A 23,680-nucleotide genomic window follows, 5' to 3' on the forward strand; every position below is an offset into this window, starting at 1 on the left:
AAACACCCTGTCCCAACGAGGAGAGGGTTCCCAACATACTCGTCCACTTCCTCGCAGAACACTTCTGTATCTTTAGAAAAGATTGCAGTTTCAAGATGACTTGCTCCGTTCTTAGGGGAGACGTAAAAGCCCGAAAAAACTTGACTCTGAATTACCATCCTTAAATAAAATATCTTTGTGATGGTGTCAGAAGAGACTTGTCTTATTGACAAGAAGACCCAATTCTTCTGATGGGTTCAACGTTATCTGAAGATCCTTCACGTAGATCGTAAGAATGAGCTCTGAGAAGCCAATTGTCCAGATACAGGGAGGCTCTGATGTCTCTTGAGTGTAGTATTCTGCTACATTTAGCATAAGTTACATGAACATTCGAGGGGCGGAGCTGAGACCAAAACACAAGGCCCAAAACTGACACACTTCCTCCTCGTAAACAAACCTCAGATAAAGTTTGAATGCATAGTCTGCCTCTTAGACTCCTCTCTAGATCTGGGAGAGAGATCTATTGGAGCTAAAATTAAAGGAGGTTTCCCTATAAAAGGAAATTATAATCCTCCTTCAGAAGATGTACTGACCAAAGGTCTGCCCCCCTCTTCTCCCAAGATTGACAGAAGTTGTGTAGTCTGGCTCTACTGCCTGAAGGCGAAAGCATTCAGATTCTGCTTCGCCCTGCCCTCGGGTCTGGAGCTACCCTGCTGGGAGTCTTCCCTCGAAAAGCCTGAGAAAACTTCGGAAAAGGAGTTTCTTCCTTTGGTTTGCAGCTAGAGAAGGAAGATGATAAACCTTTCTTGCCATTTCCGAAACCAAATCTTGGTTGGCCTTTGGGTAACGCAGAAGAAAACTCTCTAATCAACTCTATTCAAACAGAGAGGAAGACAGATGTAAAAAGCAATTCTATTCTGAAAGGTAGTAACCCCAAGAGACAGAAACAAACACCTCTGAGCTCTTTCTAAAGGATCACTGCTTGAGAAAGGTGTTGCCAACTCATTAGATCCATCTCGTAAAGCATAATCCATACAGGACATGAGGTGGATGATACTCAGGAACTCCCAAGCCGGGAAATGTTGGAGCAAATGTTTAATGTTGACCAGACTGACATGAGTCTTTTCATCATTTATTTATTTCCTTATTTCCTTTCCTCACTGGGCTATTTTTTCCTATTGGAGCCCTTGGGCTTATAGCATCTTTCTTTTCCAAGGATTGTAGCTTGGCTAGTAATAATAATAATAATAATCTCGTACCAGATACAAGATCTAGAGGCCAGTCTATTCAGAGGTAAAAAGAAAGCTGCCTTTCCTTGGTCCTTCTCCATTGTTGACCTGGCTAGAACCATCTTGGTAACAAAGAGACTTCTTCGACGCCTTCCCAAGTGTAAATTCAGAGGGTGGCGACCGTGGAGCAACAAGCACAAAATAATCTGGAAACTCATCATTAAAAACTTTCATGAATTTCTTAATCAACTGAAGGACGAAAGGACTTAGGATCTTCTCCTTCTGATAATCTCAAATAATTCAACAGGAGAAAAAAGATCGTCTATGTCTTCCTCTGACAATGATCTAACAGAAGTAGTGACGTTTTATTGATCAGGATACATCTCTTTAAGGTCCTGACTTCTGGCGTCAAGGGAACCCAGATCACTGCCTCTGTCGCCGTGCTGTTCTAAGGCTAGACGCTCGATAAAAACATCCTTGATCTCGACATTCGATTCAACTAGTGTCACCACGAAGTCCGAGGTTCTCATGTTCAATGTCATGCCTCGAGCTAGATCTTTGATGTCAAGCGTCCTGAAAGACGTGGCGCCGAGCGTCTTGAAAGACAAGGTGCCTAGCATCCTGTAAGACGTGGCGCCGAGCGTCCTGAAAGACGTGGCGCCAAGCGTCCTGAAAGACGTGGCGCCAAGCGTCCTGAAAGACGTGGCGCCAAGCGTCCTGAAAGACGTGGCGCCAAGCGTCCTGAAAGACGTGGCGCCAAGCGTCCTGTAAGGTGCGCCGAGCGTCCTGTAAGACATGGCGCCAAGCAGCCAACAGAGCGAGCGTCCTGGAAGACGAGGCACTGAGCGTCCTGAAAGACATGGCGCCGAGCGTCCTGAAAGACATGGCGCCGAGCATTCTAGCAAAATGATCTTCATTACGCCGCTCGGCGCGTTCGGTTTAATGACTTCCGTTCAGAAGGTTCTCATGGCCGACTGGCGCTCTGGGACAAAAACCGTGTCTATGTTGGTTCATAAGCATTGCTATTATCAGCGAATATCTAAGACTTACAGTATTGCTATTATCAGCATATGTGATGCAATGCAAGACTCTAACAGCTGTGTTAGTAGCTTGACGTCCAACGCTCTTTGACTTTCCCATGGCAAGGGCGAGCGTTCTGGGAACGTCAACAGGAATGCTCGAAGAGATGTCTGCTCGGAAGCTAATGCTTCTCGTTTCCTTTCCCTGATCAACATTCCTTCTCCCTGGGGTTGGGGAGCTTGGAAGAGGTCTAAGGCTAGGTTAACGACGGGTCCGAGCAGACGCATCCTCCACTTTGCTGAATAAATTCACTGCACTGAAACTTGCACTTTTAAACTCTAACACAAAAGACCATAATTAGTCCTACCCGTTGTGAGAGATCTTACTCTTCTGCTAAGGGCTTGAATGAGAATACAATATCGTTTCTAGTTCTTGTTATATAAATTGTAACAAAATATTTTTTATTAAATATTAAACTGATATTTTCATTGTAAAATAAATGTTTGAACACACTCACCCGGTAGTTAAATATAACTACCGGTAAAGTTAAATGTTATAAATACTTACACGGTAGTTACATATAACTACCAGGAAAGCTATATGTTATATGATTAAAATGAACAGATATAAGAATAACACATAAATATATGTAACCAACGCTTAATACAATTGGAACAGTGAACCCTCGTTTATCGCGGTAGATAGGTTCCAGACGCGGGCGCGATAGGTGAAAATCCGCGAAGTAGTGACAGCATATTTACCTATTTATTTAACATGTATATTCGGACTTTTAAAACCTTCCCTTATACGTAGTACTGTTAACAAACCACCCTTTAATGTACAGAACACTTAATGCATGTACTACAGCACCCTAAACTAAAACAGGCACAAATATTAAAGGCGATTTTATATCATGTGTTTCCTAAACACCTAAAAAGCACGATAAAAAATGGCAACCAATGTTTTGTTTACGTTCATCTCTGATCATAATGAAGAAACAAACTCATTTAGTGTACAGTACACATATATAGGTTAGTTTTTGCATCGATTATATTGATTATACAGTACTGTATGTTGATTTTTTTATTACCAATGTTTTAGTTTACATATTTTTCTTAGGACTTCCAAATGAAATCTTTTTCTTTATGACGCCGCCTGAAACGACGGCGTGTACGCTCAGTAAACAACCACGCTCAGAACAAACAAGGCATTTAACGCGCATGATGATAGTGATAAATAATGATACAGTACATACAGTATTTACAGTAAAAGCATTTACAAAATATGTTACCTTACAAATATAAATCATACAGTACTTGTACGTAGCAAAGCAGGAAAACAATTTGAGAGAGAGAGAGAGAGAGAGAGAGAGAGAGAGAGAGAGAGAGAGAGAGAGAGAGAGAGAGAGAGAGAGAGATTGTTTTACGTACGAATGTAAATTTTAAACAAAAAAAATATGATAGGTTACAACATGTAGACTTTTAAAACCTTCCCTTTAACTTAATGCATACAGTACGTACATTACTAAACTATAAAACAGGTTAAAGTAAAAAATAAAGATTGTTACTGTACTCACCACGAAAGAAGTTCAAGAAAAACTTGAATGACGATGGCGATGAATTTGCTGCACAGTAGAAATGATGATGATGAAGCTGATGATGTGTTCTACTGTGCAGTCAATGATAGTATTTTACGTCTCTTCAGACGGAGGTGCCTTTTCCTGGGACACCTCTTCAACTTCTTCAATTTCTTCCGAAGGCGTACTAGCAGGAGGAACTGGCTCTTTTTTGCGAGGCTGGAAGAACATTGTGATCGGAAGTTGTTGCCGCTGCTTCTTTTTTCGATCCAAGAGCATCCTGTAGGGAGTCATGATGTCATCGACCTTATTTGAGAATTGCATCGAGCGAACCATATCCTCGTCCCACTCTTGTAACATTTCTTTCGCCTCCTTCATATGGTTGCAGAACTTGGCAAGCCGTTCTAATGTTAAGCCCGTTTCTTCGACATTTTCTTGGGTCTCTTCCTGGGCACCCTCACTCTCTTCCTCACTTGCCGATTTCGTCAGGTCTTCGAGGTCTGCGTCAGTTAGGGGCTGGGAATGGCAGTCCAACAACTCGTCGACGTCTTCAGTCGTCATGTCGCCAAACCCGTCACCCCCAATTATGGCAGCCAACTGCACAGATTTCCGTATTGCAGAGTGTTGGATTTCCGACGGAGTAAATCCCTTGTCGTCGTAAACAATCTCGGGCCACAACTTCTTCCAGCTCGCATTCACGGTTGCAGGTTTCATCTCTTGAAGTGCCTTTTGAATATTCTGCAGGCACGTGGCTATGGTGTACTGCCGCCAGTACGCCTTCAAGTTGAAATCTTCATCCTCGTCATCTTGGGCAGCATCTACACACGCAACGAGGTCCGCCAAGGTATTCTTCGTGTAGAGGGCCTTGAACGCCCTGATAACCCCCTGGTCCATCGGTTGAATTAATGACGTGGTGTTGGGTGGCAGGAACTCAACCTGAACGCCCTCACGCGACAGGTCAGTTGCGTGTCCACCAGCGTTATCCATAAGGAGAAGGATCTTGAATGGCAAGCCCTTCTCTAAGAGATATTCATGGACTTGCGGGATGAAACACTGGTGGAACCAGTTGGAGGTCAGCATCTTCGTAATCCATGCTTTTTGATTATGCATCCAGTACACGGGAAGGAGATTCTTATTTTTATTTTTCAAAGCGCGAGGATTTTTCGACTTATAAATAAGCCCCGGCTTTAGCAAAAATCCAGCAGCATTGCCACACATCACGAGGGTAACGCGATCCTTGAATGCCTTAAAGCCAGAGGCTTTGGCTTCCTCTTTGAACAGGAAAGTTCGCGACGGCATTCTCTTCCAAAACAAGCCGGTTTCATCCATATTAAACACTTGTTCCGGCTTGTATCCACCTTCAGCGATAATGTTCTTGAAAGTCTGGTTCACGTAAGTTTCAGCAGCGGCAGTGTCAGCGGAAGCAGACTCCCCATGCAGGGAAACGCTTTTCAGGGCGAAGCGTTTCTGAAACTTCGCGAACCATCCTTTGCTGGCGGAAAAACGTTGTTTCTGACGCTGGGAATCAGTGGAGGTCCCTGGTTGAGGATCATCTACATCATCATCTTCTTCAGCATGGTCGCCATCGTCGTCATGAGGTTCCTTTGCCACAAAATTCTCATACAAGCTCAAAGCCTTTGTTCGGATGGTGTTCGTATCCAACGCTATGTTCTTCTTCCGACAGTCGGCAATCCACACAGCTAAAGCACCTTCCATGCGTACGATCGTTTTATTACGCGTTGTAACGACTCGCTTCGCTGATCTGCTAAAGGTGATTGCAGCAGTCTTTCTAATGTTCGCCTCGTCCTTCTTGATGTAGCGAACGGTGGATTCGTTGATGCCAAAATGGCGGCCGGCGGCCGCGTAACTTCTACCATCTTTTAACATGTCGAGAAGCGTAACCTTCTCAGCTATCGTCATCATCCTTCGGTGGCGTTTAGGCTCACTACCAGCCTTACTAGAAGCAGAACGCTTGGGAGGCATTGTAACAGAAAGTTCAACAAAAAGTTCAACTTAAAACAGTCGCACACAGCACAGATTAAACTTCACAAACTTAAGAACGTCTACTCAGCAATACGCGGAAAGAGAAAGTGAACGATGCAGCCCCGCGAGAACTTTGATGCTGCGGGTAGAAGATGCGGGCAAAACACCAATCACAGGCTAGATAACAAAACTTGAGTTTTGATTCGTCATCTATCAGCGCTTGAACCAATCACAACCCGTCTTATACAGTACTATGGTGCGTTGGTTACTCATAGAAGATGTCCCGCGCACACTGAACGTACGTAGATTAAGTACAATACCGTAATAATAATAAATAATGATAATAATACTGTACAGTAATAATAATAATAATAATGATTAATAATAATAACAATAATAATTTTATTAACAACAACAACAATAATAATAATAATAACAATAATAATAAAAATTTACGTACGCTATTTTACGCCTCTCTCTCTCTCTCTCTCTCTCTCTCTCTCTCTCTCTCTCTCTCTCTCTCTCTCTCTCTCTCTCTCTCTCTCTCTCTCTCTCTCTCTCTCTCTCTCTCTCTCGTACGCTTACAGTATTCGAATTGTGATTTTTGCAACAAAGAATATTATTGGATGCAGTACTGTACTACGTACGTATACATACAAAAGATTCATGGAAAAGAAGCACATCCATTACAGTACACACCATTCTAATATGGTATGACTGCATCTGATTTGCGTTTCATGTTCGATTTAATTTTACTACGTACTGAATTATCGTATGATCACATTCTCTTTTCGTGTTTTATTTCTTTCTGTGCTGAATTATATATCATATGTAATGCAATGAACAATCAGTAAGAGCAGATATTACTAATTTAATGGAATTACAGGTAACAAAATATCGTATTTGGTTGTCTTCAGATTTCGCGGTATTTTCGAATTTTCCGGAAAATCCGCAATATGTATATATATATGGGTTATGGGAAAACCCCGCGAAGTGGTGAATCCGCGATGGTCGAACCGCGAAGTAGCGAGGGTTCACTATACGTATATGAATATATGACTAATACTAGATTTCCCAATATCGAAAAGAAAATAAACAACGATACAAAGACTTGCTGGGACTGCATCGATTGTCATGAGAACTACGCAGCGTAAAATTAACAATACGCTAGTTCTATTTAATCTTTGAAAAGAGATCAATGATTCAAAAGTACGAATACTAAAAAGACAAATATTTTCTTAAAAATAATATAATCTTTTTATATTAAAAGTTAAATACTTATTGTAAGAAAGAATTCCTTTTCGTTCTTTACAAGAAAAGCAAATAAAAGAATTTTGCAAGACATATTACGTAGTACTATGTAGATTACGTCACACGATTGTGACATCATAAAGTTGGCGGAACGTATCTCCGCCATTATGTAAATAAAAAGTAGGTTCGTTAGTTTAACAGTCAGGGGAAAAAACTCCCAATCCTACCTCTTTTACATGAACACTCAGTAAAAATAAAACTCAACCACCGAGGCTAAAAGTAAATTGTACATCACCAAGATACTGTAATTGTAATATGAGAAATTTATAGATAATTTGTATTTTTCCTAAACATACAAACCTTAGCTATTTAAAAAGGGTATTACTTTCAGCGTAGCTGAAATGAGGAGCCATTAGAATTTTAACGAGGGTTTACTACCCCCTCGCTAGTTAGCGAAGGGGTAGGGGAGGGGTAGCTAGCTACCCCTCCCCCCTCACACACCGGTGAACTAGTTCACTTTGCTTAGAGGTAGGACTTCACGGGGGACAGGGCTGGCGGGCAAGTTTGATTAAATAGCTAAGGTTTGTATGGTTAGGAAAAATACAAATTATCTACGAATTTGTCATTTGTTCCGTAACCGAAATACAAACCACGCTATTTAAATAGGGGTGACTTAACCCTTAGGAAGGGTAGTAAGTCCCAGCCGTTACTGGCTTTTGGCTTTTGCCTGGGGACTCAGTATCTGAGTGTGTAGAACTCGAGATAAGGAGTCCCTGCACCTTGCAAGTACCTTGCTCTGCAAGGACAGCGGCCTACGTAAGCGTGTGTGTGAAGGAATGAAGTGTGACTCGTCCTAGGAAGTTGACCTGGACTCCATTAGACGGAATTCTAGGTTAGGACGTTCCCAATACCACCTCGTAAGGGTATGGGGGACGCGACCATATTATCTTAATACTAGGAACACAAGGAAGCATGGTTTACCTGCAGTAGTTTGAGGTCAGCTGTGCAGAGAACCCAGGATGCTGCTTTCCCCAAGAGAGGGGAGGATCAAAAGAATAAGGGCCAGGCATATCTTTTAATTCATGCAGACTAAAACCGGGTAACAATGCCCTCAACCTTCTGCTGCTTGTCCATTTAGGAGCCTGAGGTTTAAACCAGCTGTTGTGCAGCCAAAAAAGAGCTGATAGAGAACGTATCGAGCCTCCTGTGGGTCACGTCCTGCAGATAGTAGGCTGTGAAGGTCGTTTGACGCTTCCAAACCCCTGCTTGTAGAACCTGCGTCACTGAGTAGTTTCTCTTGAATGCCATGGAAGAAGCTATGCCTCTGACATCATGTGCTCTAGGGCGACGTAACGGAGGAGGGTCTGGATTCAGGGAATTGTGGATGACCTAGCGAATCCATGCTGAGATAGTGTTCTTAGTGACCCTCCTCTTCGTCCTTCCTGTGCTCACAAACAATGGTTGCACTCGAGGACGAATTGCGGCTGTTCTCTTAAGATAGAGCCTCAGACTCCTTACTGGGCACAGTAGGAGATGGTCTGGGTCATCTGTTACAGAACGGGGATTTGAAAACCGGAAAGAGTCGAACCAGGGGGTCCGGCACTCCAGGATTTCGAGTCTTAGCCACAAACTCAGGGACGAACCTGAACGTTACCTCTACCCATCCCCTAAAATGGGCGACTTCATACTAGAGACCATGAAGTTCGCTGACTCACTTTGCCGAGGCCAAAGCAAGTAGGAACCCCGTCTTCCAAGTCAGGTGGCGATCAGAAGCCTGGCGTAATGGTTCGAACGGAGGTCTCTTAAGAGACCTGAGGACTCGAACCACGCTCCCTGGAGGAGGTCTCACTTCCGACTGAGGGCAGGTAAGTTCATAACTTCGTATGAGTAGCGAAAGTTCCAGCGAGGAGGAAATATCCATTCCTTTTAGCCTGAAGGCAAGACTTAAGGCTGAGCGATAGCCTTTCACTGCTGAGACTGAAAGGCACATCTCTTCCCGCAAATACACGAGAAACTCCGCTATTGCTGGAATAGTGGCATCGAGTGGAGAGATACCACTTCCACGACACCAACCACAGAAGACTCTCCACTTCGCCAGGTAGACTCCAGCGGATGACTTTCGCAGGTGTCGAGACATCCTTTCTGTAACTTGTTGCGAAAAGCCTCTCTGTGTGAGGAGATGTTGGATAGTCTCCAGGCGTGAAGCCGCAGCGATGCTACAGCTTTGTGGGAGATGGTGGAGTGTGGTTGCTTGAGTAGCTCGTGTCGACGAGGGAGTTCTCTCGGGAGTTTCGTCAGGAGCTGCAGAAGGTCCGGGAACCCCACTGCATGATGCCATAGCGGACCTACTAAGGTCATTGACCGGTCGACCAATATTCTGGTTTTGTTGAGCACCCTTCTCACCAGACAGAACGGGGGAAAGGCGTAAACGTCGATGTTAACCCACAGTTGTTGGAAGGCATTTTGCAGAGTGCCTTGGGGTCTGGGACTGGGGAGCAGTACAGCGGAAGCTTGAAATTCAAGGCTGTCGCGAACAGATCCACTGTCGGGGAACCCCACAAAGTCAGGACTTTGTTGGCTACTAGAGGATCCCTAGACCACTCGGTACTCACTATCTGGGATGCCCTGCTCAGACTGTCGGCGAGCACATTCCTTTTGTCCGGAATGAAGCGTGCCGAGAGTGGAAACGAGTGGACTTCGGTCCATCTCAGTATCTTTACTGCAAGATGGGATAGCTGTTGTGAAAAGGTACCTCCCTGCTTCTTGATGTAAGCCACTACCGTGGTGTTGTCGCTTCTCACCACCACGGAGTGACCCGCCAGGTACTGTTGGAACTGTTGAAGTGCCAGGTATACAGCCTTCATCTCTAGCAGGTTTATGTGGAGGCCCTTTTCTGATTCTGACCATAGGCCTCAGGTCCTGTGGTTCAGAACGTGGGGCACCCACCCTCCTTTGAGGCGTCCGAGAACAACTTCAAATCCGAGGGAGGATGAGAAGATCCACTCTCTTTCGGAGGTTTTCATCTGTCACCCACTAATGAAAGTCCGTCCGTTCCGCAGGATCCATAAGGACCAAAACGTCCGGGGAATCGTGACCTTGATTCCACCGGGACTTGGGCCGCCATTGCAGGGATCTCATCCTGAGACGCCCATTTGGAACTAGACGGGCCAGGGAGGAAAGGTGACCGAGAAGACGTAGCCATGATTGGGCTGGGAGTTCTCGTCTGAGGAAAGGATCTGCGACCCTCCTCAGCCTTGCTATCCTGTCGTCTGATGGAAAGGCTTTGTGGAGATTGTTGTCCAAGATCATGCCTAGATATACCAGTCGTTGAGATGGAAGCAGAGAAGACTTATCGAGATTTACCATGATCCCTAGATCTTGGCAAAGTCCCAGAGGCTTGTCCCGGTGTCGAAGAAGGGTCGACTCCGAGTCTGCCAGGATCAGCCAGTTGTCCATATAGCGGAGGAAACGGATGCCGATCCTGTGTGACCACGAAGGGTTCAAGGTGAACACTCTGGTGAATACCTGAGGTGCTGTGGAGAGACCGAAACACAGCACCTTGAACTGGTAGACCTTGTTGTCTAGGCTGAATCTTAAGTACTTCCTTGAAGATGGATGGATTGGGATCTGGAAGTACGCGTCCTTCATATCCAGTGTACACATGAAGTCTTGTGGTCTCACTGCAAGTCTGACCGTGTCTGCTGTCTCCATGATGAACGGAGTTTGTTTGACAAACCTGTTCAGAGCTGAGAGGTCGATGACTGGTCTCCAGCCTCCAGACGCCTTCTTTACGAGAAAGAGTTGACTGGAGAAGCCATTGGGGAACCGTCGACGACCTCTTGGAGAGCATCCTTCTTTAGCATGGTCTCGACTTCTGCCCGTTGGGCTACCCCCTTTGCCGATCCCATGGCATAGGAGCTCAACGACACTGGATTCGCTGTCAGGGGAGGTAGAGATGTTGTGAACGGGACGCGATATCCCTGACTGATTACGGAAATCGTGTAGGAATCGGCCCCGAGTTGCTGCCACCTGAATGCGCAGCTTTGTAAGCATCCCCCCACTGGTGGACATGCAGGGGGATTGCTAATCCTAGCGTTTGCAGCCTCAGCCACTGCCTCTAGGATTCTTGTCTCCCCTGGAGGACTTTTTGCCCTTCTTGTCTTTGACAGGAAAGGGCTGCTGTTTGGAAACCGTTGTCTTTGCTGCCACTGCCAGTTTCGTCATCTTGGACGGGTGAGGTTGTTGAGGTGCTGGAGGTTGGTAGGGCTTCGTTGTGAGAGCCCTTTGGAGGAGAGAGTCCTGAGTGGATTTCCTCCACCTCTCTTTGGGCTCAAACAGACTCTTTCCCATAAGGGAAGTGTCTGAGCTTGCAGACTTCGAAAGGAACCTTTCTGCCACCGCATCACGTCTTTCAAGATCAAATTGGCCCACAAGTTCGAGGCTTGGTGGGCCAGAAACTCAATGGTGCTGGTGCCTGAAAGGAGGAGGGTCTCCAGTGCCTTCCTGGTGCTTTCTTTGGACAGATCCTCGGATCGCAACAGGATGCCAAGAAACCCCAACCAGACGTCCAGCCACGAAGTACGTAGCCTGCATGGCACACTTCGCGACCTTCTCCTGGCTTAGGATCTCTGTCGCCGAGAAAGTCACTTGCCGGCTAGAGAGTCTCTCGAGAGGGACTCCCTTAGTAAGCTCTTCCACAGAGTGCAACGGAAGAGCTAAGCCAGACTCCTCCATGATCTCAAAATACCTCCTCTGGTGGAGGTGGGAGGAGCTTGTTGCCAGCAGTAGAACGGCTGGAGGAGGCGAGCTCGGAGAGCTGGCCCTCAACCTTATCCCTGGCACTCTTCGCCCCTTGGGACCAGGGCAAAGTCGCACTGGCCTTAACAGGTTTCTGAGTGCCAAAGACTCGGTCCAGGACCGTGTCCTTGCCCTCACGAGGAGGAGCCTCAGGGTTCTTGAACCCGTTGAGATGCCTCATCAGAGTCAAGACCTGCCAGAAGGCATGCTCTGACTCTTGTTGCTCTCCCCCTGGAGAGCTGGCAGCAAAGTCCCCCGTCCCCAAAGGCTCTACTTGGGGGGACTCTTAGAGTCCTTCGGTTCCCTCCTAGGAGGAATATAGGACTCCAACAATGAAGTCTGCTTGAGGTGGGTTTTCTCCCATTGGTGCGGTGGGAGAAGGCCTCACATCGGTAGAGGGAGCGCGCTGGTGCTCGCACGATGGGAAAAACCCAGGGGTCGCCCGCGAGAGACCGTTGAAAACACTCGCTCGGGCATGCGGGCGCGCGAGTGTGTGGGCGAGACTTCATAGGGTGTGCAGGAATCAGATTGACGTGCAGGAACAGAATGAAGAGCCTGTGAGAATGTTGGCGCGCGCGCGCGTACGAGATTGTTGGCGCTTGAAGATCGTTGGTGCTTGAGCGCGAAAGAAGATCGACAGCGCTTAAACATCGACGACGCTTAAACATCGTCGGCGCTTGTGCACGCAAGAATATCGTCGGCGTTTGCGTGCGTAAGAAAATCGTCGGCGTTTGCGTGCGTAAGAAAATCGTCGGCGCTTGCGCCCGTAAGAAAATCGTCGGTGCTTGCGCGCATAAGAAGATCGTCGGCGTGGGGAGCCATCGGGGTCTGCTCGCGAACGATCGTCAGAGCTTACAAGCGTAGGAAGATCGTCAGGCCTAGCTCGCCAAAGAAAGATCGTCGGCGCTTTCGCGCGTAAGAAGATCGTCAGCGCTTGCGAGCAAAAGAAGATCGTCGGCGCTTGCGCGCGTACAAAGATCGTTGGCGTAAGAATATCGTCGGCGAGCACGTGCGCGCTAGGATAAAGGGACAGCTGACAGGACGGTCAGAAACTGGGACGATCAACACTGGAAGTTCTGCTTGATACTCAGAGGATAAGTCTCTAATGAGAGACCTCTCCCGCAAACGGGAGAGGTGCCCTTCGAAGAAGAGACCAGAAGACACTCACAGGCTGAAGTGCTGGTGAGCGCCTGTGCGCTAACTCAGGAATAGTCCCTGGAACAGGATTTCTCTGGATGGAAGTCTCAGGAACAGTAGGCGAGCGTGCAGGAAAACGGCGCGCAGGGGATACCTGGCGCTTAAGGGACTTACTCACAGTGTGATAAAGCCCCTTTTGCCGCGAAGGGACCGGTTCCCGTTGGATAACAGGGTGCGTGGACGCCCACAGCGTCAGCAGCCAGGAACGTAGACGGCAGGTCAGCAGGTCTAGGATATGGCGAACAATTCTGCGGAGAGGTCCCGAACAGCCAGCTGGTCTAAACAGGAACAATACTCCGAAGAGGAATCTCTATGAGTGGCCTCTCTAGCGAACGAGAGAGGTGAACACTTCGTAGAGGAGACTTGAAGACACTGGTGATGGCGCCCCTTAGGGGTGTTGGATCAGCAAGCTGACCTATAAGGAGCAATCCTCCGAAGAGGAGTCCTTATGAGTGGCCTCCCTCATGAACGAGAGAGGTCACAAGACTGATCCTGCAGCTGCTCAGCCCCTTGAGCATAGCTGCAGGTGCGACCGCTCAGCCCCAAGAGCATAGTCACCTGAAGTTTTCATGTGACCGGCCTTGCAACCGCTCACCTCCTTGAGCATGGTTACAAGTGCGGTCGCTCAGCACCAAGAACATAACCGCCTGAGGACCAGGAATTATTAAGATATGAGAAGTTTCCCCTCTGCAAGGGAAAAAACTCACACCTGGGAAGGGAACCTCCCTCGGAAGGGAAGTTACCTACCCCTGGAGGTGAACCTCCTTAGCGTTCTAAGATGAACTAAAGAGCTGACAGTTGTCACGGGAGAACTTCTAAGAGAAGGGATCACGCCCATGACGATGTCCTAGAGAGACGGCAGCAACAGCAGACTTCCCAGGCACAAATAGGACAGCTCTGCTTCGTTGGCACACTTTAGGCAAACAAAGAAAAACTGCATTGTTAACTGGGAAAATAAAATAAATAATTAGTTAACAGAAATTCCCCTGGGAGGAACTCCAAAGAGAAACCCCGAGGGAATAGAAAACATAAGAATTACAAATTGAGTATGCGCCCTCCTTCCCCACTGACATTCACTGGAGAAGGGGAGGGCGGAGAACTGTATGTAAAAAAAACAGAATTATAGCAGAATTATAATTATGAACAGTGAGCCCTCGCTACTTCGCGGTTCGACCATCGCGGATTCACGACTTCGCGGACTTTTTTCATTAAATACGGTATCCAATTTCATCAGCAAACCACTATTTTTTGGGGGAAACATAATTTTATTCTGGAAAATAGCTACTCTTTAAATAGTTAATTGTACATTAAGAAAGCGTGTACTTTTATTTTTAAATTTCGGGTGTTTTAAAAATAGAGTCAAATCGAGGATCCGGCACTCCTGGATTCTGAGTCTTAGCAATAAACACACACACACACACACACACACACACACACACACACTCTCTCTCTCTCTCTCTCTCTCTCTCTCTGTGGGCTACTTTTCACTACCTCTCATTCCTTGCCTCTATCTCACTAACAAATGAAATCTTTGTTGCTTCACATAGTTTCATTTATATTGAAAATCAATCATGATTCAATTTTCCTTACTTTCTCCATCTTGCACTATGTCACATCGAACGTTATAGCGGTAACTTAATTGTTCGACAACTTTAAAAATCGGCCTAGTACTTGCTTCTTCTCTTACTTTTTTTTTTTTTTTTTTGATGGTTTCATAATTGAGGGGGGTACAAGTTGACTTATAACTGAAGTTAGGAAAAGTATTTTGGATATGGAATGGAGAATCCTCTTTAGTAACAGTTTAGAATTATCGTAAATTATCATTCGGTCATTAGTGGCAGTTTGTTATTGTTGATTAAACGCCAAAAAAAAAGAAAAAAAATTGTTTTCCTGCTTTGCTACGTATGTAGGAATTTATGTAGATACGGTAAATAATATTTGTAACAACATATTTACTAAAAGCTTTTAATATAATTATTTATCACTTTCATCATGCGCGTTTAATGCCTTCGTTTGTTTATTACGATCGAAGATGGAGCGTACAGTAAACGAATGGAAGGTTTCCGTTTCAGGCGGCTTCATAAAGAAAAACATTATATAAATGGCATTCATTTCATTTATTTGGAAGTCCGAAGAAAAATTAAGTAAAACATTGGTAATAACAAAATCAACATATAATCAATACTTGGTAAGATTGCTGTCGATGCAAAAACTAACCTATACACATATGTATAAATGCGTCTGTTTCTTCATTATGATCAGAGATAAATGTAAGCAAAACATTGGTTGTCATTATTTATCGTGCTTTTTGGGGTGTTTAGGAAACGCATGATATAAAATCGCCTTTAATATTTGTGCCTGTTTTAGTTTAGGGTACTGTAGTACATACATTCTGTATATTAAAGGGTAGTTTGTTAACAGTACTACGTAAAGGGAAGGCTTTAAAAGCCTGAATATACATGTTAAATAAATACGTAAATATGGTGTCCCTACTTCTCGGATTTTCAGCTATCGCGGCCGGGTTTGGAACCTATCTACCGCGATAAATGAGGGTTCACTGTAATTCATCTAAGAATGTTCACACATAGTAAGAACCACTGACCCCCGAAGGGAAGTGTTCTCCCAGAATGCTGACAAGTTAAAAAATACAATTAGATTTCATTAAAAATAATTGAGACAAATAAACGGAAAAGCAACCCAACCCGCACGGGAAAGAAGCTTCCGTAATAGTACGTAGTAGTAGTAGTAAAAGGTGAACGATCTCAAGTAGAGAGAGAGACCATAGTCAATCTAAACTCCCACATTCCCTTCGCTGAGAATCCAAGTTCCCCTTAAGAAAAGAAGGAACGGCGAAGAAAACAGAAAGAAAGTCCAGCGATGACGATTCCCCACGGCGGCTGAATATCGGAAGCCGAAGGAACGACCGAAAGACCAAGGGAGAGGCCGCACCCCATGAAGTGAAACCGTGGTGGCCTGGCACTACGTCGGTGACGATGTCATACACTATACACACAGCACAAACACTGAAAAGGAAACTTACTATACAGTATTTCTATACACAAATATATACATAAACATAAAGAATGTTTACATATATATTAAGTATAAGAAAAAGTAAGTACTGTAAAAGACAAAAGGCATTAATGGCTGTCAAAGCAAGGGTGGGAGCAGACACGTCTGCTCATCACCCGAGCCAAAAGCAAAGTGAACTACTATGAGATTCAGGGCATTTGTAACACGGTTTTTTGGACTTTGCTCCTTATCAAAGCATCGGATGTAGCTGAAAGTTGACATATGTATATTTTACAACCACACACAAATTTTGTCAGCATTATCAATAACCTAAACCCGATAGTTTTAATTTTTATAGAGTAAAAATGATCTAGCCGACGCCATGGCCAGTGATAACGAGCCAAGAGTCAAAAACATTCATTACGTAAGCAATGTAAACACCTTTTGACAAAATTTTGCCCTGCCCATCCACCAGACACCCATTCACCTTGTTCCATCGGCTCTGAAACCCAAAACAGTCAAGAATGGCTAACAGGATTTGGAATTGCCCCCGTAGTTGCAAAAATGCATTTGTCTTACGACTTGCAACTTTATACAGTCAAAAGAAAGCTTGTGGCCATATTTACTATAGCCTGAATAGGTAATTATCCAGTTTCTAGTTTAAATCCAATGTTTATGGTCTGATTTGTATGTAGCGTAACATGATTATAATACTGTACTTGTAATGTCATTCAGGCTTTTGAACATTTCCATTAGCTATTCACTATACCACCAAGAGAGAGAGAGAGAGAGAAAGAGAGAGATTGTATGTAAACAGTCTTTATATAACTATTTTTGTTAAAATAAGAATTTTGTGCTAAACTCTCCATCAGACCAACGGATCATCCGATATAATTCTTGTTCTTTTTCTTAGGCCTTACGACCGTGTTGGCTACGTTTTGGGCATGACTGCATTTAGTAAATAAATCAGGAATAGTTTTAGGAGTTTTATTTGTACATCTAATGGGAATTTATAGAAATAAGTGAACATAATTCATTTATCCTTTAAAATAATAACTACATGTTGCAAAGCAAATAGTAGTACAGATGATAATGCAATGAAGGAATGATTCCATACTTTATCTTTAGCTTCAACATCGGCAATAACATACCCAGTTGCCATAATTTGTCACCTTAATGAAATAACCTATCATCTAATGTCAAACTTAATTTCCGAGGAGGCCATGGCTTATTGCACAGTGAAAAAAACATTACAAAGACTTATGAATGGCGGAACGATACATAAATGTATGAGAGGTATCTGTGCTGGCGTAGTAATACTACTGTAGCAGTAGTGCCGCAACCGAAGTATACATGAATTAAACGTTTAGGCCAACTGCTGGGATCCTTGAGGATCATTTAGCACTTCTTACAACTACTCGAGAAATGAGTTTTTATAGCCAGAATTTAAATTCTCTGATCCAACAATGCCCATGATAGCCTTCAGTGTTATCCTGAATTATAACGAGGCCAAAGTGGGTGGAGCCTCATGAAGTCAACATTCTGGCGATAATTATTGGTGAAGGTATAAAGCCAAAATACGGTGCAGGCTATTTTTTTTTTTTTACAGTAAATAGGTAGGTAGATAGACAATAAATATAAATTGCTTGACATTGGATATAGCAGTTACCAAATCAAGCTTGTCTTCTACGTTTTTGAAAATTACCAACTATTCCCTACACCTTGTCAATCTGATACATACATATACCAAAGGCACTTCCCCCAATTTTGGGGGGTAGCCGACAAAAACAAGAAACAAAACAAAAAAGGGGACCTCTACTCTCTACGTTCCTCCAGTCTAACCAGGGACTCAGCCGAGTTCAGCTGGTACTGCTAGGGTGCCACAGCCCAACCTCCCACATTTCCACCACAGATGAAGCTTCATACTGCTGAGTCCCCTGCTTCTGCTACCTCCGCGGTCATCTAAGGCACCGGAGGAAGCAGCAGGGCCTACCGGAACTGCGTCACAATCGCTCGCCATTCATTCCTATTTCTCGCACGCTCTCTTGCCTCTCTCACATCTATCCTCCTATCACCCAGAGCTTTCTTCACACCATCCATCCACCCAAACCTTGGCCTTCCTCTTGTACTTCTCCCATCAACTCTTGCATTCATCACCTTCTTTAGCAGACAGCCATTTTCCATTCTCTCAACATGGCCAAACCACCTCAACACATTCATATCCACTCTAGCCGCTAACTCATTTCTTACACCCGTTCTCACCCTCACCACTTCGTTCCTAACCCTATCTACTCGAGATACACCAGCCATACTCCTCAGACACTTCATCTCAAACACATTCAATTTCTGTCTCTCCATCACTTTCATTCCCCACAACTCCGATCCATACATCACAGTTGGTAAAATCACTTTCTCATATAGAACTCTCTTTACATTCATGCCCAACCCTCTATTTTTTACTACTCCCTTAACTGCCCCCAACACTTTGCAACCTTCATTGACTCTCTGACGTACATCTGCTTCCACTATACCATTTGCTGCAACAACAGACCCCAAGTACTTAAACTGATCCACCTCCTCAAGTAACTCTCCATTCAACATGACATTCAACCTTGCACCACCTTCCCTTCTCGTACATCTCATAACCTTACTCTTACCCACATTAACTCTCAACTTCCTTCTCTCACACACCCTTCCAAATTCTGTCACTAGTCGGTCAACCTTCTCTTCTGTGTCTGCTACCAGTACAGTATCATCCGCAAACAACAACTGATTTACCTCCCATTCATGATCATTCTCGCCTACCAGTTTTAATCCTCGTCCAAGCACTCGAGCATTCACCTCTCTCACCACTCCATCAACATACAAGTTAAACAACCACGGCGACATCACACATCCCTGTCTCAGCCCCACTCTCACCGGAAACCAATCGCTCACTTCATTTCCTATTCTAACACATGCTTTACTACCTTTGTAGAAACTTTTCACTGCTTGCAACAACCTTCCACCAACTCCATATAACCTCATCACATTCCACATTGCTTTCCTATCAACTCTATCATATGCTTTCTCCAGATCCATAAACGCAACATACACCTCCTTACCTTTTGCTAAATATTTCTCGCATATCTGCCTAACTGTAAAAATCTGATTCATACAACCCCTACCTCTTCTAAAACCACCCTGTACTTCCAAGATTGCATTCTCTGTTTTATCCTTAATCCTATTAATCAGTACTCTACCATACACTTTTCCAACTACACTCAACAAACTAATACCTCTTGAATTACAACACTCATGCACATCTCCCTTACCCTTATATAGTGGTACAATACATGCACAGACCCAATCTACTGGTACCAATGACAACACAAAACACACATTAAACAATCTCACCAACCATTCAAGTACAGTCACACCCCCTTCCTTCAACATCTCAGCTTTCACACCATCCATACCAGATGCTTTTCCTACTCTCGTTTCATCTAGTGCTCTCCTCACTTCCTCTATTGTAATCTCTCTCTCATTCTCATCTCCCATCACTGGCACCTCAACACCTGGAACAGCAATTATATCTGCCTCCCTATCATCCTCAACATTCAGCAAACTTTCAAAATATTCCGCCCACCTTTTCCTTGCCTCCTCTCCTTTTAACAACCTTCCATTTCCATCTTTCACTGTCTCTTCAATTCTTGCGCCAGCCTTCCTTACTCTCTTCACTTCTTTCCAAAACTTCTTCTTATTCTCTTCATATGACTGACCCAGTCCCTGACCCCACCTCAGGTCAGCTGTCCTCTTTGTCTCGCGTACCTTGCGCTTTACTTCCACCTTTTGCTCTCTATATTTTTCATACTTCTCTATACCATTACTCTGCAGCCATTCTTCAAAAGTCCTCTTTTTCTCTTCCACTTTTACCTTCACTCCTTCATTCCACCATTCACTGCCCTTCCTCATGCTGCCTCCAACAACCTTCTTGCCACATACATCACTTGCAATCCCAACAAAATTTTCTATTGCTAACTTCCACTCCTCCTCTAAATTACCAGTTTCTCTTACTCTCACCTCGTCATATGCCATTTTCAACCTTTCCTGATATTTACTTTTTACCCCCAGTTTTATTAGCTCTTCAACCCTCACTAGCTCCCTTTTACATCCACCTACTCTATTCCCCCACTCTTTTGCAACAACCAATTTTCCTTCCACCAAAAAATGATCAGACATACCGTTAGCCATACCCCTAAACACGTGCACGTCTTTCAATCTTCCATACATTCTTTTAGTTATCAACACATAATCCATTAATGGCCTTTCTACTACTCTTCCATTTGCCACTCTTACCCATGTATACTTATTCTTATCTTTCTTTTTAAAAAAGCTAGCACTTATTACCATCTCTTGTTCAACACACATATCTACCAGTCTCTCACCACTCTCATTTTCACCTGGTACGCCATACTTCCCAATGACACCTTCTACCTCTCCAGCGCCCACTTTAGCATTTAAGTCACCCATAACAACTACATAATTCCTTCTACCCAGTCAATCTGATAGTGACCTATAAAGTAGGCCGTAATTTCTTAGGAAACTTATTTTGGGAGTTAGACTAATAATCAAAGTGTTTTTTTATTTATTACCATATTTTGTTGGTTTGTTCATTATGACAATTATCAGTGGAGAGGTTTCAGAGTTCATAAAGGTGTACTGCTTTGCTTTTATTTAAACTTTTGTGCCATTGTTGGCAGAGGTATAGCCTTCGTTACGTATAGCCAATCATCGATCGAGAAAGAGGGAAGAAATGCCGTCATAAGTTACGTAACGAGTGCGCTCGAAGCCTTTTCTCTGAGTAAGTTGGCCCGTCTTCAAAAAACGTCACTTTTATATTATAAGTACCAAATTTATTCAACCTACGTAATGCAGAATATAGTCAAAATTTATGTGTAGATATAATGTGCATTCTGAAGAAGCGTTATATTTATGAAATTCATAGATAAAAAATTATTGCGAAAAAACCGTGTTACAGAGGCCCTGAATCTCATAGTAGTTCACCTCGTTAAAATTCTAATGGCTCGTCATTTCAGCTACGCCGAAAGTAATACCCTATTTGAATTGCGTGGTTTGTATTTCGGTTACGGAACAAATACAGGTTACAGCGAGTGAAAAATCCAATGATGTTGCCGCTAGCGGCGGCAGAGAAGATATGAGGAAACATGGAATGGTTTCAAGGTACCTCGCTAGGGTGCACAGGTGGTACATCTGGCTATCCAATCGGCGATTGGCTCAAGTTTTGAAATTTCTGCCGTGACGTCAGAGACGTAAGCTATATATATAACTACCAGGTAAGTTTTATGTTTAAAAAAGTCAACTACAGTATAAAAAAAGTCTAATGAGCATATTTACAGGATTAAATTATCCACAAAAAAACTTTTTAAGCAATATTGAATGAAAAAACAACAACTTCAGTTGAGAGAATAGATTGAAACCTTTTCTCACCTGCATATTATGGATAAACTTTGATAAAGTCTTATGCCTCAAGAGATCATTGAATTCCAAAGTCAACATGTTTGTGAGCCATCGTATGATGCCTGCCTCATATCGTTTTTCCTGAAAAAGAAACAAAATGACAAATTCGTAGATAATTTGTATTTTTCCTAACTATACAAACCTTAGCTATTTAATAGGGGTATTACTTTCGGCGTAGCTGAAATGACGAGCCATTAATTTCTAACGAGGATTTACTACACACACCGCTACATAGTGGGGGTAGGCGAGGGTAGCTTGCTACCCCCCCCCCACCCCCACTCTCACACACCTGTGCTTGAGCTCACTTTGCTTGGAGGTAGGACTTCAAGGGGAATAGGGCTGGTGGGTAAGTTTGCTTAAATAGCTAAGGTTTGTATAGTTGGGAAAAATACAAATTACTGTATCTACGAATTTGTCATTTGTTCCGTAACTGGAGTATAAACCATGCTATTTAATAGGGGTGACTCACCCATTAGGAAGGCTGGACGTCCCAGCCAGTCTGGCTTTTGGCTTTGCCCAGGGACTCCTTATTTGAATGTGTAAGCACCCAAGAAATAAGGAGTCCCTGCACCTCGCTACAACATAGCTACGCAAGGTCTGCGGCCTACGCAAGCTATGTGAAGGTATGAAGAAGTGTGACTTGTCCTAGAAAGTTGTTCTGAAGTTCTTTAGATGGAAATTTGTAGACTAGGACTTTCCCCATACCACCTCGTCAGCGTATGGGGATGTAACAGTATTAATACTAGGAACACAAGGGAGCATGGTTTACCTGCAGTGGTTTGAGGTCAGCTATGCTGAGAACCCAGGATGCTGCTTTCCCCAAGAGAGGGGATGATGAAGAAAAGAATAAGGGCCAGTCAAACCTTTTCATTCATGCAGACTAAAACCGGGTAACAATGCCCTCAACCTTCTGCTACCTGTCCAATAAGGAGCTTGAGGTTTTAAACCAGCTGTTGTGCAGCCACCACAGGACCAATAGAGAACATATCGAGTCTCCTGTGGGTCACGTCTTGCAAGTAGTGGGATGTGAATGTTGTTTGACGTTTCCACACTCTAGCTTGAAGAACCTGCATCACTTAAAAATTTATTTTGAAGGCCAGGGACGTAGCTATGTCCCTGACATCATGTGCTCTGGGGTGACGTGATGGAGGAGGGTCTGGATTCAGTGCCAGGTCAATGACCCTGCGAATCCATGCAGAGATGGTGTTCTTGAAGACCCTCCTCTTAGTCCTTCCTGTGCTGACGAATAGTGCTGGCACACGAGAACGGGCAGCGGCTGTTCTTTTGAGGTACAGCCTTAAGCTCCTTACTGGGCATAGTAAGAGATGGTCTGGGTCATCTGTTACAGTACGGAGACTAAAAATCCAGAAGGAGTCGAATCGAGAATCCGGCACTCCTGGATTCTGAGTCTTAGCAATAAACTCAGGGACGAAGCTGAACTTTACCTCTCCCCAATCTCATCCCCTTGAATGGGCAATGTCATACGAGAGACCATGAAGTTCGCTGACTTGCTTGGCCGAGGCCAAAGCTAGCAGGAATACCGTCTTCCAGGTTAGGTGGCAATCTGATGCCTGGTGTAATGGTTCATAGGGAGGTATCTTAAGAGACCTGAGAACTCGAACCATGTTCCATGGGGGAGGTCTCACTTCCGACTGAGGGCAGGTAAGTTCATAACTACGTATGAGTAGAGAAAGTTCTAGCGATGAGGAAATGTCCATTCCTTTCAGCCCGAAGGCGAGACTTGAGGCTGAGCGATAACCTTTCACTGCCAAGACTGAAAGGCGCATTTCTTCACACAAATATACGAGGAACTCCGTTATTGTTGGAATAGTGGCATCGAGTGGAAAGATACCCCTTCCACGACATTAACCACAAAAGACTTACCACTTTGCCTGGTAGATTGCTGCTGAAGACTTTTGCAGGTGTCCTGATCGCAACTTGTTGCAAAAATCCTCTCTCAGAGAAGAGATGCTGGATAGTCTCCAGGCGTGAAGCCGTAGTGAACCTACGGCTCTGTGGTAGATGTTGGCATGTGGTTGTTTTAGTAGATTGTGTCGTGGAGGGAGTTCTCTTGGCGGCTCCGCTAGGAGTTGCAGAAGGTCCGGAAACTATTCTG

General features: G+C 44.3%; 1 protein-coding gene across 4 annotated transcripts in view; it reads right to left on the bottom strand.

Annotated features, from left to right (window-relative positions):
- The window catches only part of LOC137632989 (PDZ domain-containing protein 8-like), a 454,088-nt gene that overhangs the window by 287,703 nt on the left and 142,705 nt on the right, over positions 1-23,680 (bottom strand). For all 4 annotated transcript variants that reach the window (XM_068365143.1, XM_068365144.1, XM_068365141.1 and 1 more), the window contains exon 3: positions 21,535-21,645. In XM_068365143.1, coding sequence (XP_068221244.1) covers positions 21,535-21,645 — 111 coding nt within the window. The remainder of the gene's footprint in view (positions 1-21,534; positions 21,646-23,680) is intronic.

This window comes from Palaemon carinicauda, chromosome 42 (assembly GCF_036898095.1).
Source record: "Palaemon carinicauda isolate YSFRI2023 chromosome 42, ASM3689809v2, whole genome shotgun sequence".
Classification (NCBI taxonomy): domain Eukaryota; kingdom Metazoa; phylum Arthropoda; class Malacostraca; order Decapoda; family Palaemonidae; genus Palaemon; species Palaemon carinicauda.